At 39.3% G+C, this 25,200-nt stretch overlaps 2 protein-coding genes across 10 annotated transcripts in view; one reads left to right on the forward strand and one right to left on the reverse strand.

Moving 5' to 3' along the window:
* The window catches only part of LOC309720771 (mitogen-activated protein kinase kinase kinase kinase 3-like), a gene marked incomplete at its 3' end in the record, with an annotated part of 47,466 nt that extends 42,519 nt beyond the window's left edge, over nucleotides 1-4,947 (forward strand). For all 8 annotated transcript variants that reach the window (XM_082557937.1, XM_082557933.1, XM_082557934.1 and 5 more), the window contains one exon: nucleotides 367-4,947. In XM_082557937.1, the coding sequence (XP_082414063.1) occupies nucleotides 367-454 (88 nt within the window). The remainder of the gene's footprint in view (nucleotides 1-366) is intronic.
* A 993-nt stretch (nucleotides 4,948-5,940) lies between these two features.
* On the reverse strand, nucleotides 5,941-19,966 carry arhgef33 (Rho guanine nucleotide exchange factor (GEF) 33). Of its 2 annotated transcripts, none has more exons than XM_082556700.1 (17): nucleotides 19,777-19,966; nucleotides 16,976-17,019; nucleotides 15,428-15,592; nucleotides 14,960-15,078; nucleotides 14,618-14,763; nucleotides 14,454-14,516; nucleotides 13,857-13,983; nucleotides 13,201-13,333; nucleotides 10,566-10,673; nucleotides 10,078-10,170; nucleotides 9,667-9,815; nucleotides 9,471-9,560; nucleotides 8,989-9,167; nucleotides 7,583-8,043; nucleotides 7,267-7,491; nucleotides 6,955-7,094; nucleotides 5,941-6,801 (listed from the first exon to the last, which is right to left on the reverse strand). In XM_082556700.1, exons 1-17 carry the CDS (start codon nucleotides 19,814-19,816, stop codon nucleotides 6,672-6,674), a joined length of 2,412 nt encoding a protein of 803 aa, XP_082412826.1. In that variant the 5' UTR covers nucleotides 19,817-19,966; the 3' UTR covers nucleotides 5,941-6,671. The 2 variants fall into 2 exon arrangements, with proteins under 2 accessions (XP_082412826.1, XP_082412825.1); XM_082556699.1 differs by having other exon boundaries at nucleotides 14,618-14,766.
* Nucleotides 19,967-25,200: the final 5,234 nt, after the last annotated feature.

Raw genomic sequence — 25,200 nt, forward strand, 5'->3', positions numbered from 1 at the left:
TGTCTGTTTTCTCATTACTGAGGCTGAGTATCTTCAAGTTGTGATGTGTGATTCTTTGGGTTGCTCTGAAAGAGTACTAACAGCTTTCTCACAGTTTTCCTCCGGGTTAGGAGAGTACTCTTAGCTTCAGAGTAAGTCATGTTTCTCTACTGCCTTTTTCCAAATAACAGGGTTTTTACAAGCTTGGACCATATCCCGTTTATTTTTTGTTTTGTTTTGTTTTAACACGCTAAAAAACCAGCTGGGCTGTTCTTTCGTCTGGGAAAGGCTGAGTATCTGGGAAAGGGTGAATTGTTTTGCTACCTTGACTTGAAACTAAACTAGATGTTGTGTGTGTTTTATCTCCGTGTGTGTTTTGTGTTGCAGGGTGGTGGTGCTGGAAAGCAGGCCTACGGACAACCCTACAGCCCACAGCAACCTCTACATCCTGGCAGGCCATGAAAACAGCTACTGAGACATGCACACTAACATACGTGCACATAAAACACGCTCTGTAGACATCCCAGCATTAGTACAGGAAAGGGAGCAAGCGACACACTCATCCCAACTCCACTTTTATCCCACCCAGCCTTCATCTTCTCCCCTGGCCCGACTAGCAGTGTGTCTGGGAGATGTTCATCAGTGCACATGCGGAATCCCAGTTGCAGCGTTTTATAAAGAGCTGCAGTGTTATGTGTATCAGTGAAGTGTGCGTGTGGCGTTAGAGCAGTGGGTTGTAGACCCGTTTCTGACAGTGTCAGGGTTTTAAAACTCTTGGCCCGAGGCCGCTTTAGATCGGGATAGCCAGCTGAATATCTGGCCCCTACCCTGGATACATCACCCTGGGAACAATGTCTAGCACGGAAATTTGACTCCAACACTACTTCTACTACTACTACTTCTACATATGCTACTAACACTACTGCTACTGCTACTGCTGTTTGCGCTAAAGCTTCACAGAAGGGCCATCTTGCACAGAAAGCCTACCCTTCTTCTTCATTGCTCCTCCTTCCTTTTTTCCTTACTTGTCCCTTTTTTTAAAAAACGACACCTTTATTTATTTTTGGCATGACATGCTTTTAACAACCAGGATGAATTTCCTTTTTTATTTGTTGTCTTTTTAAAAAATAAAAAAGAGAAAACCAACTAAAAAGCTTTGCCACTTTCCCTAGCATCAAATTCCAATACTCGTCACCACACAAGTGCTTAATTGACCTCTATTTAATTGTTGTAAATATAAGTGTAGTATTATTTTTGACAGAGACGAACACTAAAAGGGTTGTGTAGATAGGTGTGCGTATAGTTGGTCTGTACAACTGTGGAGACGAAACGCGAGACAAATAGACACGTTGCGACAGCAAATTCACTCCCTAGTTCCTTGATCATGTGACCCCTGCAGTCTCACAGACGAACATCTTTAGTAATCTGATATTACTCTTCTCATGGCTTGGACCTCAGGATCAAATTGAGCGAACACAGGACACCGATTGGCCGTTTTTCACTCTCAGCGCGTCGCTGTCATGACTTCCTGCTTGTTTTCATCACGTGACCGTCATCAGGGTGGACGAAAATGATCATTTCCGCTCGTTTCATTTTGTTTCTTCTTTTATTTTTTAATCAGAAATCTTTGTTTATTCTTCAGCAATATATATTTTTTTGCTATTTTTATTGAACCACTGGTGTTACAAATTTGCACAGAGAAAAATGTATTTCATAAACAAATGTGATGTCATTATAATATATGACCTTGTGTGTGTATGCATAGTGTGTATGTGTGTGCGCGTCTGTGTGCGTAGACATAGAATATGCACATATAAGAGTGTCATGTACAGATCTGGTCTTTAACAAGTGACAAGTTTCTGGTCACTTTATTAAAAAAAAAAAAAAGCATCAGCAGATAAGAAAATACAAAAAGAGCTGGATATACAGTCATTTAATTATATCTGGTTAGGCTGAAATCGAATTAGCTTTTAGCCCATTGGACAGAAATAATGTGTTTACAAAGTAAAATGCAGACCTGAATCATCTGCAGCCAGCCTGCGTTCCACAGTCACACAGAGACTGAACAGAGACCCACCGCCGCTGATCACTAGAGAAAAGTTAGCCCTAGTGTTGTCTGACCAGTTAATTAGCTGGTTGCTAGGTGAAACTGGTCACAAAGAAGTACAACGCTTTTACAGATTTATTAGACCACCACCCAATGTAAGGTTTATGCCACAGCTGCTTTACTGTTTTATAAAAACTGTTGCAGTTACAGTTATTTGCTCACATTCCTGAGCAGAAAAATTAGTTGTTGAATGTTTAGTTTGATTCAGTGTGCAGGCTTAAATTTGGGTATAAAAGCAATAGTTGCCTCCTTTAAAAAATGGTGTTTGCTGCGATGAAGCACAACTTAATTTGTGGATCTACCATCCAAACTATGGGTAACTGCAGCGGTGTACTAGCAACCAAAAGCAATCACAAGACGTTTTTTGTGCAGCACCCTATTTGTAACCAGTCTCGGCTAACAACAGTCTGAAATCGCCAGCATCCAAGTGATTTCCAACCGGTGAGCCACCGCTGTAACACAGGCAACTCTAAACTAAAACAACATGGCTGATAGGCTATAGTACATTTCACTACACTGAGCAATAAACAGTGGTGGGTTACCATTATCTGACCTCAGTGAAATAATGCAGTAACAATAACAGCATGTATGTGGTGTTAACAGTGCATCCACATCCAAATATATTACTCTCCATATTGTGGTATTGAGTGGTGTAGCCTGTAGCGTTATGAATAATGGTCTGCTGGTTTAAATATGGTGCAAAGGCTTGCTCAATAATCCAGTCAGACTCATTAATAGAAATTTCTGTGTAACACCTTTTTTTTCCTGTATTCCTGAGAAATATTTGCAGAAGTTTTCATTGTCAGCTGTGACTTTTTTTTAAAGACCCATATCTGTATGAGAGCTCACACTACATGCATGTAGATGCGCACTGTCTGTGTAGGAGAGTCTACGTGTACCATTTAGTTTTCCAAGCTGTGACACTAGAGGTTCCTACTGAGGACACCAGTGTAGATGAACCCGAGATACCGTGCGTAATCCTGAAATCTGAGACATTTGCCTGTCGAATGGTTCACGTTCTCAAAGCTTCTCTCCGAATTTTTTTCCCCTATATTTATAGGCTAAAGCAAATAATTAAAAAATGCAGTAAATTGATCAAAATGAATATAAGCGACTCTTTATCAGATCAACACGTGACACTGAAAATTGAAAATAAAATTTATTACAGGCCGCAAATCCTGCTTCAGCAACCTTGTGGTTTTTAGTGCATCTCTGTCCCAGAGATGAGGCACAGCAGCGGCTGCAGCATTGTCTTTTAAATTTTCACGGGAAATGATTTCATCTGTCACAAGTCTGATTAAAGAGAAATCTTGCCATTCTTTGGGACTGACAGTTGAAAGTTTCACCACAGGTGGTAATCTGTTACCACCTGTAAAGAGTAAAACCACACAAACTATTCATAACGTTTTCATCCGATGTATTTGTGGACACATCTGGAATCATCTTACTAGACTCCAGTTCGCTGTAAAGCAATAGGATCAAGTGCAGAACGGTTGAACTCGGCGTGAGAATAGAAATGCTCTGCCCTTTTTCTTTCAGCAAACAATAACATGTATCGATTTTACTATAAATTGCCTGCAAAGTGCATTAGTGTCCCAGGTGATTGATTTAGCCATTAATGAATACATGTGCTTCCTGCCAACAACCGTGATTATAGACTGGGAGTCATTTCATAGCTGCAGCCAAGTCCTTTATTAAGTTATTTAAGCCAAACAAAAAAGATTAAGCCACAATAATCATATTTTTACCCTTTAAGTTATGAATTCAAGTTGATTGATTTTCCTCACTTGAGTGGTTGAAATGCCAGTGTCATCATCAACCCCGCATGACCAGCCTCTTAGCGAATCGTACTATTTTAGAGGGGAAATGAATCAAGCACTCCGAAAATATTTCACTCTTCATTTTTGTAATGCTAAAATATGTTGTTGAAACTTCCTCTGGCCATATTTAGAAAATCTACCTCGTGGTATCTAGATCAAAGAAAAAAAAAATCTAATACTAAAGACAGCCATCAGCAGCACATGAGGTTAGCGTTCAACCATGTTCTCTAAACTGGCTCTTAACTGTCTGTGTCCTTTCAGCTGATGTGTGTAAACGGAAAAAAAATTCATTTAGCTGAAAATGGCTTTCTCAGTGTGAGGTTTTCTCAAAATAGCCATCTCAAATAATTCTTAAATATCTTAACACTTCTATGTATCCTCTTAGCTGCACACCCGACTTCTATAATGTTTCAACATGGCTGGAAAAAAGGGGGGGGGGAGCTATTCCTGCACCCCTAACCACCTCTGCCTATTCTTTCCTGTTAAAAACATTTAAGTTTGGGAAATCTGTCTATTTAGCATAACAACAAAGTTCATGTGGGATTGAATGATGCTCTGTTTTCTTCTTTCTGCCATCATGCACACAAGCGTAATCTATAATCCTTAGAGCAGGTGCCAACATGGCCTTCCTTTGTGGGTTTTTGCTGAAATGTTAAAAGTGTGTGTTTCATAACCTCAACTGGGCCTGGATCAAATCGCATGTAGAATAAGTCACGGAGACGTTTAATGTGCTTGGAGTTGGGGATTGTTTTCTCCAACAGAAGAGATTTCCCTACCTGGTGCCCAGAGCAGATTTGCGAAAGCCGTTTGATCCGGGTCTCATCCCTATCTTAAACAAAACACAATACGTCACCTCTGTTCTGTGGCTATTTCATCACCTTTGTCTTCTGTTTTCATATTGCAATGCATATGTTATGTAATGTATATAGTGTAAAATAAAATGGGTTTGTTTTACATACTGTATAATTGCCTATATTTTGTTTCAGAAGTGTAACAGATTTATGAGATGACAGGTTAACACATTAAAAAGATGGAACTGAACCATTTGGGTCTTGGCGTGGTCATTTTGTGGTCACAATTCAGTGAAGGTCGTTTTCACTGATGACGTGGTAGGAAAGGCACTTTGTGTGGCTGACGGGGTTAAATGTGGCTGGGTGGCATGTTACAGCTTTCCAGGAACCCTCAGCAGAACAGCCATTGTTAATGTTGGAAACACCTGTGGCATTTATACTGTGACAAGTCATAAAGGATGCTAGACCTCACCCAATTGTCAGGCAGACAAGTGAAGCTTGCACAAAAACTGGGTCCCTGCAACAGGAGACTGGGCCTCATTTACTACAGTATTTGCATGAAAACATTCGTACCCTGCACAAAAAATGAGTTTGCATGCAAGTTTGGATTTATGAAGAGTGTGTGGCAGCCTATTTTGTTGTCACCACCATGCCTATGTTAGTAAGTCAGAATCATTCGTAACATATAGGCTTGATCAAGCTCCGTACAACTGATATTATCGTGGTGATGAAGTTGTAAAAGAGAAGTTCGCATCTCTAAGACAAAAAAAAAAGGAGAAAGTCTGACTGTAGAAGTTAAATAATAGTGTCTGATATTCAATGGTTAATGTGAAAAACAACCTGACAAGGAGAAAACGGGTGGAGGGCAAGGATCGTGTAAGACATTTACTGCAGTAAAAGAAAAATTTACGAAATGGTGCCAAGAAATTATTTTGTAAGCGGCCTGTACACGCAGGTTTGTGCATACAAGCTGTAAATTAGTAAATGAGGCCCAGTTACCTCAAGCATAGCAGCAAAACGTCTACATTATGGCTGAAGAATAAAGTTTCAGAATTATTGCTGGAAAGGTGGCAACAGTGAATCGTGGGATGTATTTAGTTTTTAGTGTCACCAAAGTTTGTCTTCGTAGTTTGAGATTGTCCAACTGTTATAGAAAGTTGGGAGTGATATTACTCTGTTTTCAGACTGAGTGTTTTAATCTTAGTACTTAAAAAATTAGGGGAAAAGAACCACATTCCACAAATTATACAGTCTGGACCTTTATTCAAAATTCTGACATTCGTCTTTCTTCACAAAACAATTCATAGAAATAATCAGCACAATGACAAAAATGTACATTACTGTCTTTCAGCAAAATGTTTAATCACGAACAAACATACACAGATTTTACCTGCTTAGTATTTGTTCTCCTGAGTATATGCAACAATGTAATTCTGGGTATTGCTTAAAATCATTAAGAAGACTGAAAGAAAGAAAGATGAGCTGGAGTGAAACTGTTTAAACGTGCGATACAACGTTTTTGTCAGGGTGGAAAAGAAAAAGGAACATGTTATAGAGGAAAGAAATGGAGTGAGACTTTTTACAGTGTGGGGCACCATTCATCACACATCTAATGTTAACTGACACAAAATTATATTGTTTTTAACCATGGAGTCCTGTTTAATTTATGTTGTTTACTGCCTGTCTTTTTGCTAGTCTTTCGCTCTACAGCTTAACATAATAACACTGAATATTAGCAAAAGAGCTCAATGTTTACTGTATAACCGCATCATATTTCCCTCAGTGTGAAGGATTTTGTAATTGAAACATAAATCAGTTGCTTATATCTGTACAGTGTTTATACAGCGTCTATAAGTTTTAAAGAAAGGAAAAACAGCCTCTATTTTCTCTCATTAGTATATATGTATGATGTACATGCATGTATTATACAGCATCTTTGTTCATGTGTCACAGTGCCTGTTTGCAGAGCAGTGCTCATACAGCTGTGCCGCGGTTCATCTCCAGCTGGACCAGTTTGGGGTTTTTCCCCGGTGACTCATATTCACCATTATTTTGACTTTCTGGTGTCTTCTCACCTCCTTTCTCCTTTTTCTCATCACTAGTTCTGTTAGGAGGAAAGAAAAGGGTTTAAATTGAATACATGTTTTTCCTTTCAATCTTGCCTTCTTTTTGGCATCTTTGTTTCTTCAAGTTAAAGAAACTGCAGTGCCAAGCCAGCCATGTTTCTAACTCCATGATGCTACACTATCTTTCTTACTTTTTCTTGAACAGTTTCTTGAAAGAGCTCCTAAAGCCTCCTTTGTCTTTGCGACTCCTCTCGCTGAAGGGGGTGTGGTTACTGTCCTCCGTCCCACTCCTCCACTTGGACTCATCGCCCCATGACTGGATTCCTGTGTCCTGATGTGGTTGAAAACAATATTTCAGTATTTACCAAGAAAATTAAGAAATAATACTAAAAATATGAATTTCATGTTGTCAGGTTCTGTGGTTTTAATGTTAAAATGTAACAGGCAATTCCTGTACAGACATGATAATAGTTCTTTAATAATAGATGTTTGCTGAAACCCACTATGCTGAGCAGTCCATGAAGATCAGGGCTCTGCTTGTCATTGTCCGCTCTGTTCGCCAAGGGAGTCTGGACCTTACGGGAGGGGGTAGAACTTCCTTTGCTGCCTTTACTGCTCTGGCGCTCCAGTTTGGCATGGCTGCCCAATCCCACCCTTTGGAGATGGTCTGATAGAGGTCCACTATCCAGACCACTCACTGTGTTCTCCATTTGCAGCCCATTCAGTGACTTAACAGCAGAGATGGCATACATGTCGATTATGAACATCTACAAAAATGATTCTTCAATATTTTTATATATCTCTTACAAATAAACTCACCTTGCTCTTACGTTGGCTGGCCTGAAGGGGGCGATGCTGATTGCGACGCATAAGAACAGCTTCGTCTGGAGAGACACAACCACGGTTGGGCAGTTTGCTATAACCATTCCCTTGGCTTCCTATGTTGCCAAAAACATCGCGGGTAGTCGACACATTTGTTGCTATTCCGTGATGTGACGCTGGGGGGGCTTTTGGGCACTTCACAAAGGCAATGTCAATGGAGGAATCAGAAGAGGCAGAAGAACAGCGGTCCAACATAGAGGTGTCATGAAAAGAGCCTCCATCTTCTTCATAGAGGTTCTCCAGCCCAGGGGGATCTGGAGGAAGGAGAAACTCTCCGAGGGCATCTGCCAGAGCAGATCCCGGCTGAACCTGGCGGAACTCTGCAGGTCTGGGAGGCAGATGATGCTGGCACAACATTGACCTCTCAGAGGGCTCACTTTCTGGGATGCTGCCAAGACCTGAAAGCAAAAAAACAAACAAACAAAAAACTGAATTGTTGACTGATGTAAAATAAGAACCAAAATGACAAGTTGGGGAAAAGGGAAGTTTGGGAAGTTTCATCATGTCCCAAAAATAAAATTACTCTGGGGAATCATCTGTCTGACGCTGAATAAAATACTGTGATAGGAGATGCCCAAATACTGCTTTGGTTTTGTATTTAGGTTTTCTTAAAGAGGATGTGGTTAAAAAAAATAATCATCAAGCTATCAAGCCCCAATCAAGCCACAAACAATGGATTTAAAACTATATAATGTAAAAGTTGACCTGGGACATCAGATAGATACCGATGAGTTTAACTCAATTGTGCCCTGGATTTTAATTTTACTTGACTCGGTTTTTTGATGAAATTGGTACTTCTTATTCAAAATGTGCACAGTGGTAAGCCAGTCGGTTGGCATGCTGACACCAGAGCATCCTGTGCGATAAACATCCTTTGTAGTGGCCCTGTGTGCTGACGTTTTGAAGCTACACTTTTAAAAAAAGTTCATGATGAAGTATGAAGTGTTGTCTGAGGATGTCTAAAAGGAAAGGTGTTAATTCCTGCTCCAAAGGGCTGCATTTGAATGCTGGGAGAGAACAAATTGAACTTGAAACATTCACTTTCCCACGCTGTAAAACTCCATGCCACTATCATTGCTCTAGTCCAATCATCTTTCTGTTCTCTTCTTCAATCAGCCTTTAAATTGCAATGCTCAACTTTCAGTCTCTCTTGCAGTCTCCTTTGTGCAATCCACCTCCTCCCCATTTCCACCTCACCAAAGCCCCCAACTTATCTTCATTACCGCCAGCATCTACACTCTGGGGGGGTCCTGCCCTTTTCCATTCTGCTGGGAATTCTTTATTTCGTTAAATCACGCTCAGTTCCTTCTAATGATCTCCTCTTATTGAACTATTTTACTGACCTGTTGGTTTGTGGTTCCGTGAGTCCAGCTCATGGCTGAAGAAAGGGAGGCGGGAGGGCCACTCTGCATCATAGCAATGAGTTTCAGTTTCTTGGTCTCGGTCCCAATCTTGGAAACGGTGCGACTGAATCTGTTCCAGGAGACACTGCTTTCTGCGCCTCACCTGGTTGGCATGTTCCCTGCAGTGAAGAAACGAAGAAATAAACTTTGTTTACAGCAGCACCCGACAGCTTTTTACAGAAGAAATCAAGAAATACTGAAAGGTTACTGGACTGGTAGGAAAACATGGCGAGTATGTAACTGCTTTTATACCTATATTTTTTAAATGAGAAAGCAATAACAAATATTAAGCATTTATGTGTGTCTGTTGCTTTCCAGGAATAATCTACTTAGCTTTAACTCTTATTCATTTATTAATGTCTAACAGAAATGTCTGAGTCATGTAAACACTACATTAAATGCCCGGTAAACTGAATACTCACAGCATTGCACTGCTGCAAGGGTACGGTGAGCCAGTGTTGCTGGCTTGAATCCCACTCTCTACTGTCTTTAACAGCTGTTTCATGGTAGACCTGCAGGGGTGCACAGCACAGAGAACATTAAGCTCCTTCACACTGAAAATGTTTTGTTTAATGTTTGTTTTAAAGTTGATATTTTTCGAAAGATGGTAATCCTGACCTCTTCACCTCCTTGCGGTTGAGCAGCAGAAGCTCCTGATTGTGCTGGAGGAGGTGGTGGTACTGTGTAGTAAAAGCCCTGAACTGCTGTATGCACACCAGCAGCAGATAGTAGTCTGGATGCTCTGCATCAGTCTGCCTAAGTAGTCCCTACACACACACACACACACACACACACACACACACACACACACACACACACACACACACAGAGATAGACAATTTAAATATTCATACATCAGATTTAATCTTCGGTTGTAATAATACTGAGTTGTTAATTGTCGTTTTATTTCTGTTTCTGTTTACTGATAACCTTTTTCTGCATGGTTTCAGAGTATCGTATTTGTATCAAGTTTGTGTGTTGCAGGATATGAACATATAAGGACAATTCTGGCAGTGGTGTTGATCCAACCTGTAAAAGCAGCAGGTACTCAGGGATCCTCTGAACTGGCTGAAGCAGCAGAGTGTAGAGGGAGGGTTTGGATTCATCACCTGTTATGTCACTCTGATAGCAGCACCACACAGTCAAGCACAATGCAGCACAGATGGACCAATCAGCATCAAAGGGAAAAACACAGCAGGTGTAAGGACTGTGAATTTCGTCATTTGTCTGAAGCTTTTATATAAAACAAGGCTTGAAATGAAACTTGACAGGGTTTCCAGATACTTAAGTTACCTCCACTCAAGCAATTCTGAGAGTATCTGAGAGTTAAATCAGAAATCGACAGATATGCTGGCGTTTTTTGGTGATATGAGCTGTAAGTTTCCGGATTTTTTTTGTTTTTAGAAGTATGCTGGTATTCTTTTTCATCCTGTCTTCCCTGCTGTGCCCCGTCATGTTACATTCTGTGCTTTTAAAATTAATATCAAAACCTGTCATATTTCACATTTTTCTGTTACCTCAAGCAAGGCCGAAGACTTCATGGAGCTGGTGGCCAGCATGTTGACAACTGACAGACAGTCTGGAAGCTCCTTCAGGTAGGACACATAAAAATCCAAGAAATCACTCTGGAGGAAGAAGGAGAGATATACTGCCTGAGTTTGCATGCTCTTTATATACACTGGAGACCTTCTGCATTTCTCTCTACCTGCATTTAGTGCACGAAACACTTCCCTGCACTATCAAATCTGCACAGATTGGGGTGACAGAGTGCTGAAGGAGAGTCATGCTGAGACACACTCGTGGGGATGCAAGACTGTACAGGGAAGCTACAGCTGGGAGTACGGCCAAGTCTTTAGAGCACTGGCAGACACCTTGGAGAAGGATGAACTGAAAAAGCATCAGACTCGTGGGACACCCATCCCATAAATCCAGTTCATCTAGCAGGGAGAAAAAACACTCTCCTCCAAGAAGATCAACAGCACCCTCCTGCAGACTGCACAGGTATGGGATATGAGGGTGAACCTGGGGAATAAACTATACTTCCACCTGACAATATTCTGACAAAGGAAAGAAGATGATCCTAATAGGACTGCCAGTCCCACTGGAGGATGGATGCAAGGAAACCTCTGTGAGGAAAACCACTAATTACCATGATCAGGGCTAACAGTGCAGGATGGCAGATCTGACTGTTCTCAGCTGAAATTGTTGCAGAGGTTTTCACTGCTTGGGCTGTTGGAGAATGCTTATTGGTCTGAAAGTAGCAGGAAGAGAGTGGATGATAGCAGCACACAGGTTGGTGGTGGTGGTGGTGGAGGGGGGGGGGGGGAGCATCTTGCTCTAGAATCGGTGTGAGCTGGAAGCCAGGAGAACGATTGGGATAGACCTGCCAAGAAGGGGACCTTGTGCTCATTGAAGGTTGGAAACCATATGATTGGATCGTTTTATGACTGAAAGCTACAGTCACAAGTTAAGAGACTAAAGACATAAGCACTTTGCATATATGAATTTGAATGTGTTTATAACCCATCATCACACATTTTACACCTCCAACCTTCACTGTCAGATTAGTGTAAACAGTTCTTCATTGAATATATTCAACAAGGTGCTGGAGCCATTTATCAGATGTTTCGGTCTGTATTGACATGACAGCATCTCACAGTTACTGCAAATTTGTCAGCTTCTCATCTATAATGTAAACTGGATGGAGCGTTATCCTGCTAAAAGCAGCCATCAGAAGATGGTACATTGGTTATAAAAGGGTGGACATGGTCAGCAACAATTCTCAGCTGGTACTAAATCGCCCAAGGCATGCCAAGCAAATATCCCCCACACTATTACCAGACTACCAACAGCCTCAACAGTTGATACAAGGAAGGATGGATCCATGTATATATATTGTTCACCAAAAATTCTGATCCTGCATCCAAATGAAACAGCAGCAATTGAGACTCACTGTGACGATCCTGGGTCAGTGAGCCAGCGTTTTGTGTATTATTATTGTATAATTTATTTGTGGTTTGATTTCTAGTGTTTAGTATGGGTTTAGTTCTCTGCCAGTCTGTTTCCTGTTTTATTTTGAAGGTCAGTGTCTCAGGTCATTGTATTCTCTTTTGTGTCCCTCAGTCTCGTCAGGTTTGATTGCTCCCAGCCGTGCTCGCCTTGTGTGTCTCATTTTTGTGTTACTGCCTTTTGTATTTAAGCCCCGTGTTCCCCGTGCTTAGTGTCACGTCGTATCCTCATTCTGCCCTGTGTGTTTAGTTTCCAGTCCAGTTTCCAGCCCTCCTAGTTTTGTTCTGTTTTTGACGTTTGCCTGCAATAAAGCAGTGGACTTTTGAGTTTAAGTTCTTCCTCCAGGAGTCTGCATATTGGGTCCTTTTTCCTGCCTGCCGGCACACAGCCATGACACTCGTCACACCAGGCAATGTTTTTCCAGGCTTCTATTGTCTATTTTTGGTATTCTCATGTGAATTGTAGCCTTATTTTCCAATTCTCAACCGACAGACCACCACTATATATTCATCTGCTGTTTCAAAGTTTGATATGTTGTGCATTCAGAGACACATAACTTGATTGTAACAAGTTAGTATATCCTTCTTATCAACTCAAAGCAGTCTGGCCATTCTCCTCTGACCTCTGACATCAACACGGCATTTTCACCCAGAGAACTGCTGCTCACTGGATATTTTCTCTAAACCCTAGAGATGATTGTGTTGGAAAATCATAGCAGATCAGGAGTTTGTGAAATACTCAGACCAGTCTGTCTGGCACCAACAACTATACTATATACAAAGTCACATAAATCACCTTTTTTCCCAGTCTGATGCTTTCTTTGAACTTCTGCAGGTCTTGACCAATTCTAAATGCCTAAATACACTTAAAAGATTCTTATATTATTTCAAACATAGCATAGAAAAACAAACTGCGCAGGCTAAGAAAGCTGAAAAGGAAGTCCATGAAAGATAGATTCAGATAACTGATATTGAATCAACACCTTATTAGAAAAATGGAGGGAGTGCATATGTAGCATTCACTGCCTGCTGGTTTAAAAGATGTTAAGAATTCAAAGACTTTCATTTTATTTACCAGTAGATGGTGCTCACATCAAAAAGGACAATATCCACATTTCGTTTTGCGCTCTCATTCTGTGTTTACCTCTTTACTTGTAAGCCTCATGAATATATCTCCCATGATGCCTTGCCACTGGCATTTGAGCACACGTTCTTGAAGAGTATGAAGGAGCTCAAGGTGCTGCTGGATCAGAAACCTCAAAGAGCTGGGAAATGGACTAAAAGTAGAACAAAAGGCAGCAGATGTTATAAACATCAACATTCCTACAAAACGTGAGAAAACCTGCATTTGTGTCAATTAGTGTGCCATCTTGTGTGGCAGACATCTGACAGCAGGATAAGCAATTTAAAACAAATACAATCATTCACAAATAACATTTGACCCAGTTCAGCGATGGCACCATTTCACTGGCGCTTTCAGTCATTGGGAGCACGTGTGCTGAAGCTAAGCAGTGATTGCATTAACAAGCTGTGTGGAGTCTCTTTAACAGAGTGTCTTCTCTGGTGTTTACAATGTGCCTTTATTTAATTTGTTTATTTCCTGTTCACCCTTCACTGCAAGCACTCAAATTAGATCAGGAATATATTCTTGCGAGTGTTGATTTGTGTGGCTCTGTGTGTGTATCAGGTAGGGGTTAGTGGTGGCTGGGACATTTCTTCTTTCCAAAAAACTGCTTTACATGTCTTTTTCTTCAATTATCAGTCTGAATCGAGCCATCTTAGGGTGTCAGCAGGCTTTACCGTTTGTCTTTGGAAGTGAGGGCTTCTGATCCGTTAAAGGAGATGTTTGCCTTCAGAAGCAGAGAAAGGTGGGACACGTAAACTCTCTCAGACTCCAGCAGCTCCAAGGCTGCTCTCTGTCTTTTATCTGCACATACAGAACACAATCTACTTTAAACTCTGAGAATAAAGAGGATTATTCTATAACCATAAAAGACAGACAATTGCAAAGGGGGCCAGGCTTACTGGCTGGCCTTTACTACCTGTGTATAATATTTTTTGTAATATGCACCTGTTATAAAACCTGCCATCAAACATAAGGCAAAAGCTGGTTAAAACACCTTTTTATATGGTCATGTATGTTGACTAAAATCCCATTTTAACAATTATATTTATATATTGAGTTTTGCTTAAATTAAAAAGAGTGGTGAAACTCCTACCCATAGTTCTGTCTGGAGGTGGTAAAATCCACCTACTTCTGCCTTTAAACTTCCTCTGACTACCAAGTAATGCATGATTCAGGATGTAAAAAGAGACTGTGGTTTAGTGGGTCCGTGCATAGATATGTGGACTACCCGCAGTAGTATGTTTATCAGCAGAAACAGGTGTATTTCTTACTTATTTCAGTCTGACTATTGGTCTCAGGACAAGATCTTTGCTGGTCCTGCTCAGATGTGGAGGCTGCAACACACAAACACTAGTATGAGCAAACTGCCTCTACGAGCCGGTCATTTTCTCGCTTACACTCTTTGCATAGTAAATGTTGAAATACACAGACTCACTCTGAGTCGACGTGGTGCTCCTCGGCGGTGACCCGCTGCTCTGCATATTGGGGAAAAAGTGCTGAATACCACTGAGCTCTGATTGGCTGGGCACACAGATGTGTTCATCACTGGATGCTGTCAGCACATCAGCCTTGGAGCTCTTTCTGCTAGTGGCCCGATCAGCACAGGTGAAGGAGAATTAAAAAGAGTGCTTATTTGACAAAGTTACATATGAAAGTTGAACTTTTTGGGTCACCATTAGGGAGCTGAGTGGGATGATTGAATAATTACTGTGAATAATTTTTATATGCGTGTACATTTATTAAAACTAGCACCTTTTTCAAAATGTTGCAGCCCTACCTGTGTGGAACTGACATCATATCTTTGTTTTCTGAGTGCAGCAGTTCTATCCTCTTCTGAACATCTCTTTGTCTGCTGGAAATGTCCCTGATGTGGAACAACGCCACATTCAGCTCCTCCTGCAAGAAGATTAAAAGGTGCCAGTAGTTTTACTTTGGTAGACTGGGAAAGTCACTATGCTGAAATGGGAAGTACCAGGGTCAGATTTTAAGGGGAGAATTTGGGATTCAAATCCAAAAGAGAGAATTTCTCGTATGCATGCACATTAAAAAAATATTAGCAACATAGTCCACGTTGAACTGCCTGTTGAAAAGAAGTGTGAGAGTCTGAAAGAGTTGCCTTCCTGCCTAATTAAATTAGTTTACAGTTCAACAGAGTCCAAGTCAGATGTTCTAAATTATGTTTCAGAGGCCACACCAAGAGTAGACTGTGTATGTGTGTGTTTTTACTGTCTAGCTTCTCCAGCACCTTAAATGTGTTGAGCGTGTTCTTGAGGCCCATTATCTTATCATCCACATCAGTCTGATGGGCCTGCAGCTTCTCTTCCAAACCGTGGTCCTTTTGACGCAGCTCGCACAGCTCCCCCAGCGCCGCCTGGAGCCCCTCGCGCAGCTCAACCACCAGACCCCACAGCTGCATCACAAGGAGCAGTTTAACATGTAATGTTTTCACCAGTGTGCTTTGCTCCAACTTTGTTACAACTTTGTTACACTTGATTCTTTGTGCTTTTGGTGCGTTTTGACTTGTTTTGTGCTGTCTTTTAAACCCTTATCATTATGTTAACCTTTCCCTGATTACATTCCATACATAGAGAAATCTTTATCTTGCTTTGTTTTTTCTCTGCTCTTCCATTCTCAGTTTTCTCATGCATAGCTGATTGAATTTACTTCACGGGCATAACTGAATCAGCTCATGGGAACATTACATGGGTTTTGCAGCTCTCTCTTGTCCTATCTTTCCATCGCTCTCTTGCTTTTCTTTTTCTCTTGGTCATGTGAAAGGCATCAAGCAGGAAACTCAATAGACCATCTGTCCTGTTTGCCTTATTGCTCTTATTCCTGTGTAATAGCTGACTATGCGTCTATACACCTGGAGGCTACAGCTCTAAGGAGTGGCTAAATAATGATTCATAGAAGCATCTGCATCTACTGCAATGCATAGATCTTAGTATTTACTCGTATCAGCTGCCAATATTGAGTTTAGTTAATCTGAATAAGAGTGTTATTTAAATAATACTTAAGAGAGCATGATGTGCTAAAGTGAACTCAATTTGGAGACTGAATTCTTATACTGTACAAGTGAGTCCTGTACTATAAATTATTCATAAAGTATTTCACATCCTCTGTGAGTAAATAAGAGCTTTTGTTAAAATGTGATGAGACCTGGTGCAAATTTAAAAGAGCCGAAACTTTATTTTAAAACTTTGTAAACAGCATTTTTCTTGTGTGCTCTGTTCACTTTTGGTAGTCCATACTCATTGTGATGAAAATGCTTCACTATCTCGGGCAATATGCTGTCTTCTGATTTGGGTTATTTGTCTGCAGAGTCCAACATTGGATAACTCACTCTTCTTGCTCTTTGTTTCACTTCATCATAAAATAAAACCAATCAAATATTCTTAAATTTAAAAAGTGTGAGGCACAGTGAGTCTAAATGCCAGCACTGGTTATGTTGATATCTTGAGCAAAATCTACTCTAGAAAGAGCACAGCGTTTGCTCAAAGTCACCAACACAAAATGTATTATAAATGTAAAAAAAAATAAAATATAAAAGTTTTACTATTTAAAGAAACATCTTGTTGCGTCTTCTGATAAATAGTGACAGAAAGGCTCGGTTGTTAATAGACAATTTAAGTCACAAACCAAATATTATGTAATTTATTGGTAACTTGTCTAAATGAGCTTGTTCTGATTTGATAATAAAGCTGGGATTATTCATGTTTTTTTTTTAGCTCACCCATTATGAGGCATAAACAAATAAATATGAAGTGTGAAGTGTTTAAAAGTTCTTGATTACCTGAGAAATCCCCTGGCTAGCTTCTTCAACATTTCCCTCTGTATCTAAGGAGAAAACATGAAAAGCTGAGTGTGGTGTCCACACAACATCTGCTAAATTTCTGTGAAAATGTTGATTGAATCCACAGACAAATCCACTGTTAAGCGTTTGTTTGTTAAGCAAGTATGGAAAAGGCATGAAAGAGGTTGCCACAAGAAAACCCCTTTTTTCCCACCACATGTAAATTAACAGTTTATTTACCTTTTCTTTCTCAGACATTTAACACATCATGTAAGATTAAGTTCAAAGAAAAAAAAAAGATTAAGTTCAAAGAATTTCTACTTGTTACATCATCGATAATTGGCATCGCTAACAGATTATTTATCACACTTATTCAGGACAAAAGACCACAGAAAACAGGTTTGGTTCATGCATCTCAAAAATTAAAGTAGAATAAATATAAATTACACAGATGATATTCTATAAAATAACAAACTTTTAATATATTTTTATATACAAGAAAAGTTGCTCCTCATATTATCTGACTCCAAAAAGTTCAGTGAGTTTCATGTTTTGTCTTGAATCATAAAATTCGGCGTAACTGTTAAATGCTCTGAATTACAGAGAATTGTGATCATGTAATTTCAACAAACTGTAAACGTCAAATGAATTTCAACCCACTCAAATAAAGTTTAAAAAAGCCTGCGCCGTGAGCTTTCTCTGTCATGTGATTAAAGTCATTAATGTCTGCATTAAACTCTTTTCATCAACCCCAGTGTAACCTAAAGTTGTATCCACATGTGGCAACTTCAACCAATTACAGGGAAAGTAACTGCTGGTGATGCAAAGTGGGCGGGATTCAACAAGGTCCATTCACTCCAATGGACCTTTTTTCTAATAGCATTCACTTACTCAAGGGCTCTGTTCAAGGCAAGCGAATTACTACCAATAAGAGAACAGGATACCCTTGATTGACATAATGTGGTAGTAAATATATTAGAAGGTTACCTAGGTAACGGGTAATCTGAAACCTCTGCACACGGTCGACTGTAAAGCAATGCACGACAAGCAAATTGCTTCCAGCGTGGACACAGCTTAAGAGCTTGACTACCATGCCATATGTCAATCAATAGTATTCCTCACTCTCATTGGTAGTCACATTGCTGGTCTTGAAGTCTATCACGAGCCATGTTCACTTCACATCACCAGCATCTTTTCATCTGTAGTCGCTTGGTGATCACCACATTGCTGCAAATTGCTTTCAGCATCACGGCAGCTTCAGACTTAGTGTGTGAATTTATATTATTCACCGTTCAGCGTGTCTGCATTTCCTATGTTAAAGGTAAAAAAACAAAAACATTGCAGTGTGGTTCATGGCAAATATTTCATGCATTTGGGCACAGTTGATGGTTATAGAAAAGTACAATGCTTGTGTCTGTTGCGAAAATGTCACAGGTCGAGGCTACTGTCAAAACTGCACGGGGTCATACGAAACACGTTTTACATATATCATCATGCATAAATGATGAGGAGCATGAGCACAATATGAGTAACACTTCTCGTCCGTGAAAGAGCAAAACAAGGAATGTGTCCCACAATGAAGACTCTCTGTCAAATTTCCTCTGGCATTTTGAGTTTGTGCTTTTGGCTTCAGCTGTTTCAGGCCAAAAAAGTTGACGTCAACATGTTACATCAACATCTGTCCCACAGTGACCTCAACAGAAGATGCAAAAAATATTTAAATTTATTGCCATCAGGAAACCAAAAGGATTTTGTGACATTTTGATGTTGCTTCTGCACTGTATGTCTCATTTGGTAACAAGTAGCAACAACTGTCTGGATAGTAAGACATATTTTTGGTATAGCATTGGACTGCATGTTTAGTTCATCTCATACACGCTGGCTTTGTTCTCCAAACAAACCTAAATCACAGCTTGCGTTCAGCTGGTAACCAACAATCAGGACAAAAAGGTCAAAGCTGCGTTTGGTGTACTTTAGCGTTGATGTGAAACAGCAGACATTTTGGCTTGTGAAAACAGGAAACAAGCAGGAGTAATTGATAACATTAAAATCATCCACATCCCATTTAGGTAAACCCTTCTAAGGTTCTTGACCCTGCTTGAATTAAATGAAGGATAATTAAAATTATTTTTGTAGGTCACAATCTTGATGTACTGTTAAAATAAATTAAAATAACTAAATAATCCCTGTTTAATACCCATATTAAATACTTAAAAATTAAGAATTTTACAAAAATATCATAATGTTATTTATATGTGTTCACCAGGCTTTATGTTTAAGGTTTGTTTTACAACACTACTGCTGCTCATTGGTTTTTATCCCTGTATCATACATCTTTGCAGATGCAGCTGGTCCAAGAAAGGCAAAGTAGCTTTGTGGCTGGTTATGCAAATTTTGGTATCACAGCCCAGTAAATATTTCAGGACTGATTGAAATGTAAAGGAATGATGGAAAAAAAGAAGAAAATCTGATATATGCAAGGAAAAAAATCATTTTGAACTGCCAAAAATATTCTTTTTGGTTTTGCCCTGTCTTATTAGAAAAAAAAGAAAAAGAAAAACTTTACTAAGCGTTCCTTATTCTTTTATATGTCCCCATAAATTTAGTATATTAACCTGCTGGTCTGAAAACACACATAATAAAGAGGATATCTTGAATTTTGACAAGCTGTAAGTAGCAGTTTCTAGACAAAGACTAAGCATTTGGTTTTTGAAAGTAAGAATAAACTGAATATTATGCATATTAGCTGCAAATACTTGTCTGAAACATCTCTTCAGAAGTTTTTTAAATGCTCATTTTACCTTCTGTCTTCTCCTCTGTTTCTGTTTTCTCACTCTCCATGTTCAGATAATCCTGGCCAGTCTGGTACAGTGTACTTCACAGCTGTCCAGTTCTGAAGTCCCTTTTCCAGCTCTGAATGACCTCACTCTGCTTCTCTGCCTCCCTCTCTTCTGAGCAACCCTATCTCTCGCTGTGATCGTTCACTTTCTCTTGTCCAAAGCATGTGAGTCCTATGATTTCGCTTTCGTACAAAAAGGTCCTTGTCTCCAGAGAGTGGAAGGATGGAGGGGAAAGATCAGGAGGAGAGAGAGAGAGAGACATTTGTTCATCATAAAGTCACATACTGTAGCCAACTCATTAGATTTAAGGAGGCGTGACTGGTTGCTAATGAGGATAGTTTACACAGCTGCACTGAACAGAGAACGCCTGAAATGGACATTCCAGTTGTTGTGGTGCATATAGGTGCTGGAAGTAGTGTTGTAGTCTCATGCAATATATGGTCTCACTCTAGGCCAGTTCTAATAAAGTGTCTTTTCTACTCCTTTTTTAAAAGACCACTTAGGGGGAGGGCAAAAGCTTTAAACCTAAAAGTACGCTACAGTATATCTTTTATTCACTTGATTTTTAGCTCCATTTTGGTCTCAACCAACCCTTGAGGGGCTTTTTGGCTCACAAAACAGTGAGGCCTGGGAGCTTGAGGGTCCCAATATCTTTGCTGTTCCTAGGACTGTGCTCTTCTGGACAGTGATCTTTATATATTTATGTATAATATATATATAATATAATGATGGTAAATATGAGGTGAACAAATGTTGTACTTGGAAGTTAAACAGTTGTTGATGAGGTTAAAGTTTTGCATAATAAATTATTTTATGTCAACAATTTACCAATTTTACAGTTTTAACCTGATTTGTAAAAAAGATCTATCTATCTATCTATCTATCTATCTATCTATCTATCTATCTATCTATCTATCTATCTATCTATCTATCTATCTATCTATCTATATTATTTTTCTTACAAATCTAGTTAAAACTGTAAAATTGGTAAATTGTTGACATAAAAAAATTATTATGCAAAACCTTAACCTCATCAACAACTTCCAAGTACAACATTTGTTCCCCTCATATTTAGCGTCACAGCTTTTTGCTGACACGAGCCTGTGTTTGTGTTCCTGTCAGCTCTGTGACATCACCGTATTGTAAGTCTGTCTTCATGACTGTCTGCTTCTTGTCACACAGAGAGTACGGTTGTCTTTCTTTTCTCTCTCGCTCTCGGTGTCGGAAACAACAAAGCCTGGAGACAAACAGCTCAGCTGCTCCTCATTTCAACAACAAACCTGTGTTTGAAGGTTACATCCTTCCCACACATCATCTGATTCTGTGGTTACATGTGAGCATGTGGACGGGGAGTGTAATGTTCATTCCTCTCTACACAGAAACAAAACAGAACTTGTTTTATTCACCAATAATTGAGTTTGGAGAAAATGCCATTTTAATGATTTGCTAACTGGACCCTAAAAATCTATTTATTTGCAGTGTCACAAAGCAAAAGTTTAAAGTTCAAGTGTTACGAATCTCATGTTTTAATATTGAAATTGTAGTAAATCTAGCGTGTCTCCTCTGTGTGATGACAGTTAATTTGAGTAAATGTACAGAAAGTCACGCGATACAGCAGTCTGTGAAACATGTTTGGTTTTGGGGATTGGATTATGTTTTAATGCAATCTTTGATGGTTTTTATCTCGAACTTGGACAGGTTTCATCATGCTGTGATGATATCTCTGAGCCATCATCACAAGATGATCTTCTTTAGAAAAATGTTCTTTGGTATTGATCTGAAGAAATAATGTCCTCCAATTGTCATATTTATTGTGCAAGGAAACCACTTCTTTGACCTTTTCATGTTCATATGTTTTACATTAGTTTGTCTGGTGCAGGGATTACAGCACAAAAACTGGAAAACTTTTTTCAGGCACTAATAATAAGTAAGCTGTTGTGTCCAGCGTCTGACTCTAATAGAATAAGAGACTCGGTCAATGAGGAGCACGATGGAAAAAAACTCTTTAGTTATGATAACTGACTGAGGTTAGATTATTATCTGGGCAAAACAACTGCTGCACAACCTCACAAATGCTAGAATTTAATTTCTCTAACATGTGTATGCATTCATGGTAAAAAGAGAGTATGTCCTCCTTCAGTTCTAAGGTTTTTGTGTATCAGGACATATTGAAAAAAAAATCACCTGGTCCTCACCAGGTTCTAACAATATTTAAACACAACCTCAGGTGAACAGCAACATTATAGATTACCCTGTATTGTTATTTATTTGACAAAAAACAAGCCAAAATACTAGATGCACCACACAATTCAGCAGTAAAACCACATTTAGCAGCAATAACTTGAATTAACTGTTTTCTGTATGACTGTATCATGGCTGTATGACTCTTCTTTTCAATGTTGCTTCAGTTCGTTGAGACTTGCAGGCATTCATTCGTACACAGCTCTTCATACAAGTTTCACCACAGCATATCAATCAGATGAGCTCTGGACTCTCACTGAGCCATTGCAAAACATTGATTTCAGTCTTTTCTTCCTGGCGACCGTTCTAAACAAACCATTCTTGTTCAGTCTTTTTTGTCAGCCTTTTTCTAGTTCTGCAGTCATGAAATCTAACGTTTAACATGGTAACTGTTGCATGTAGTTTTTTGTAGTTTCTCTGGCCTTGGGTTGAATTTGCAAGGATGTTCACTCTTAGAAAGCTTGATTATGTGAACAATCCATCTCACTGTAGCATGATGGACTTTGAAGTGTTTAAAATGGCTTTGTAATCTTTCCCAGCTTCAGGCCTCCAAAGTGCCCAAAGTTTACTATGCATGGTCACACTTGCTAATGGTCACTTAGTCAACTGCACTTAATCATCAGCATCTGGCTGCGTCATCCTGCTTCTGTAAGGAAGCACTGTGTCATGACATGTAAAACTTTAGAATTAAAAGAGGGTGCACTTGCTTTGTTACCATGACTGCATGTGGTATATGGGAGCTTTTTATCTTGAATGAGAAGCGATTGATTTCTGGGCATCTGTGTAAAAAACACTCAAACTGAGAAATAGGTAAAAAAGTATCCAGGTTTTGAACCGGTGGTTAACAAGCTGCTCTTTTCAGTAATTGTTAATGGTTCTTCACTACACTTTAAGCATATATCTTTGTCCTTAGAGGAAGGAACTATACGGTGTATTTGCTTTCCAGAGTCCCAAGCAGGTTAATCCAGTCATATACTTGCAGTTTTGGTCCTCTAAACTATTATAAACATCTTGCACTATGACAATGCCTCAAACAGTCCAAATACATGCATGATAAGTTTATTGGTGAGTCTAAATTGTGCTTTACGTGTGAAGTGCTTTAAAGTGGTTTAAGTGTATACATATTTAGCCTTAAAAGCTGGAAAAAAGCAGGAAACTGGAGTGGCTCAAGAGTTGGGAGTTCGCCTTGTAATTGGAAGGTTGCCGTTCAAGCCCCGGCTTGGACAGTCTTGGTCATTGTGTCCTTGGGCAAGACACTTCACCCGTTGCCTACTGGTGGTGGTCAGAGGGCCCGGTGGCGCCAGTGTTCAGCAGCTTCACCTCTGTCAGTGTGCCCAAGGGTGGCTGTGGCTACAATGTAGCTTGTGGATGACTGGATGTGTAAAGTGCTTTGGGGTCCTTAGGAACTAGTAAAGTGCTATACAAATACAGGCCATTTACCATCTAAAAAAAGTGCACCTCTCATCCAAGAGGTTTTTTTGTGTCAAAAGGTTAGTGGGTCTCAGGTTGCAGTGGAGGTTCCCTTTGAAGGTTGTCCTGAGGGTTGCTGATCCATTGTTATTTATGTGATTTATCACATGATCCATGAGCTGCAAAAAAAGGCATGTGTCGTTGCCATCACTGTGAGAATCAGTGCGAGACCTTACCAACCCCATTATTTTGGTTACTTACATAAAAAACTACAGATAAAGGTTTTGTGCCACTGACAGTAGACTATGACTAAAGTGAACAGAAGATGTAACATCATTTTTCTTAGCCTGTTTTACTGTTTTGTTAATGAAGGCCATGTGTTAAGAATAACTTATTTGTTCTTAAACAGATCATTTGGATGCTTGTTTTTTATAGGTCAGCCCTCTTGAAATCAGATTGGGGCTGTATATGGCCTATGAACCGACAACAAATCATTCAGAATTAGATTTTTATTATTAGTTTAAAGCTTTATTTAACTTAATTAATTTTTTTTAAGTCTACTTTAGATTAGTTTGCTTTCAGATTAGATTCACATTAGATGCTTGTTTCTATGTAGCTTTTATTACTTGAAAAATGTCTATTTTAGTTTAGATGTTATTTATCTTCTTCGGTATTATGATGTTTGTGTGGTATTTGTCACCAGCAAGATATAAGAAGTTCAGAGCAGGCATTACAACAAAAACACAACAATTCATGTTAACTCAGTTTGAAAAAAAAAAAAATTAACAAATCGGACCACAGTGACAGAGACTAAAATTAAGGGCAATTCCTGTTTATTTTAATTTACATGAAGGCATTTGCGAGAGTATATGCATGTATGTTGATGTGCTCCCTGAGGGTGTTTTATTAAAACTAAACAAATCCTGAATAAATGTTCATGCCCATATTTGTAACCACCTATTCCAGCGTCATTGTGGTATTTTAAAATGCTGTATCATCAGCTTGAAACAGACTGACTTCCTCAGAGCGCCTTGCTCATCTTACAGCACGTTCATTGATAACCACTGGTTATCAACAAAGAAGATAACTTAAAATTCCTGGGTAATCATTCATGTGTGGATTCAAGTACCAAAAACTGATACATACGGAAGAGGATTAGGGCCACTGGAAAAAAAAAAAAAGAATTCTGACTTTAATCTCAGAATTCTGACTTTATTCTCAGAATTCTGACTTTTTTCTCAGAATTCTGACTTTTTTCTCAGAATTCTGACTTTAATCTCAGAATTCTGACTTTTTTCTCAGAATTCTGACTTTAATCTCAGAATTCTGACTTTTTTCTCAGAATTCTGAGATTAAAGTCAGAATTCTGAGAATAAAGTCAGAATTCTGACTTTTTTCTCAGAATTCTGACTTTTTTCTCAGAATTCTGACTTTATTCTCAGAATTCTGACTTTAATCTCAGAATTCTGACTTTTTTCTCAGAATTCTGACTTTAATCTCAGAATTCTGACTTTTTTCTCAGAATTCTGACTTTATTCTCAGAATTCTGAGATTAAAGTCAGAATTCTGACTTTAATCTCAGAATTTTGAGGTGGGCACCTGCAGGCTTCCAGCTTCGGTGACAGCGATGTGTCCAGTTTGGCAGGTGGAGAACAAATTCACTAAATATGGTGGATATAAGTGACTTTTTGCATGGCCGAGGGGTCCCCGAAGATGCTATTTTATTAATGGAAG

The sequence above is a fragment of the Aulonocara stuartgranti genome, assembly GCF_965226115.1.
Source record: "Aulonocara stuartgranti genome assembly, chromosome: 13".
Taxonomy (NCBI): domain Eukaryota; kingdom Metazoa; phylum Chordata; class Actinopteri; order Cichliformes; family Cichlidae; genus Aulonocara; species Aulonocara stuartgranti.

What these genes read in the sequence shown, in the direction of transcription:
- arhgef33 (XM_082556699.1), bottom strand. Translation starts at nt 19,816, where the DNA reads ATGGAGAGTGAGAAAACAGAAACAGAGGAGAAGACAGAAG. An exon ending in TGAGGCTTACAAGTAAAGAG is followed by an intron (nt 10,674 to 13,200) that starts GTAAACACAGAA and finishes TTCTTCCTCCAG; the next exon opens with AGTGATTTCTTGGATTTTTA. An exon ending in AAGAAACTGTTCAAGAAAAA is followed by an intron (nt 6,802 to 6,954) that starts GTAAGAAAGATA and finishes TCCTCCTAACAG; the next exon opens with AACTAGTGATGAGAAAAAGG.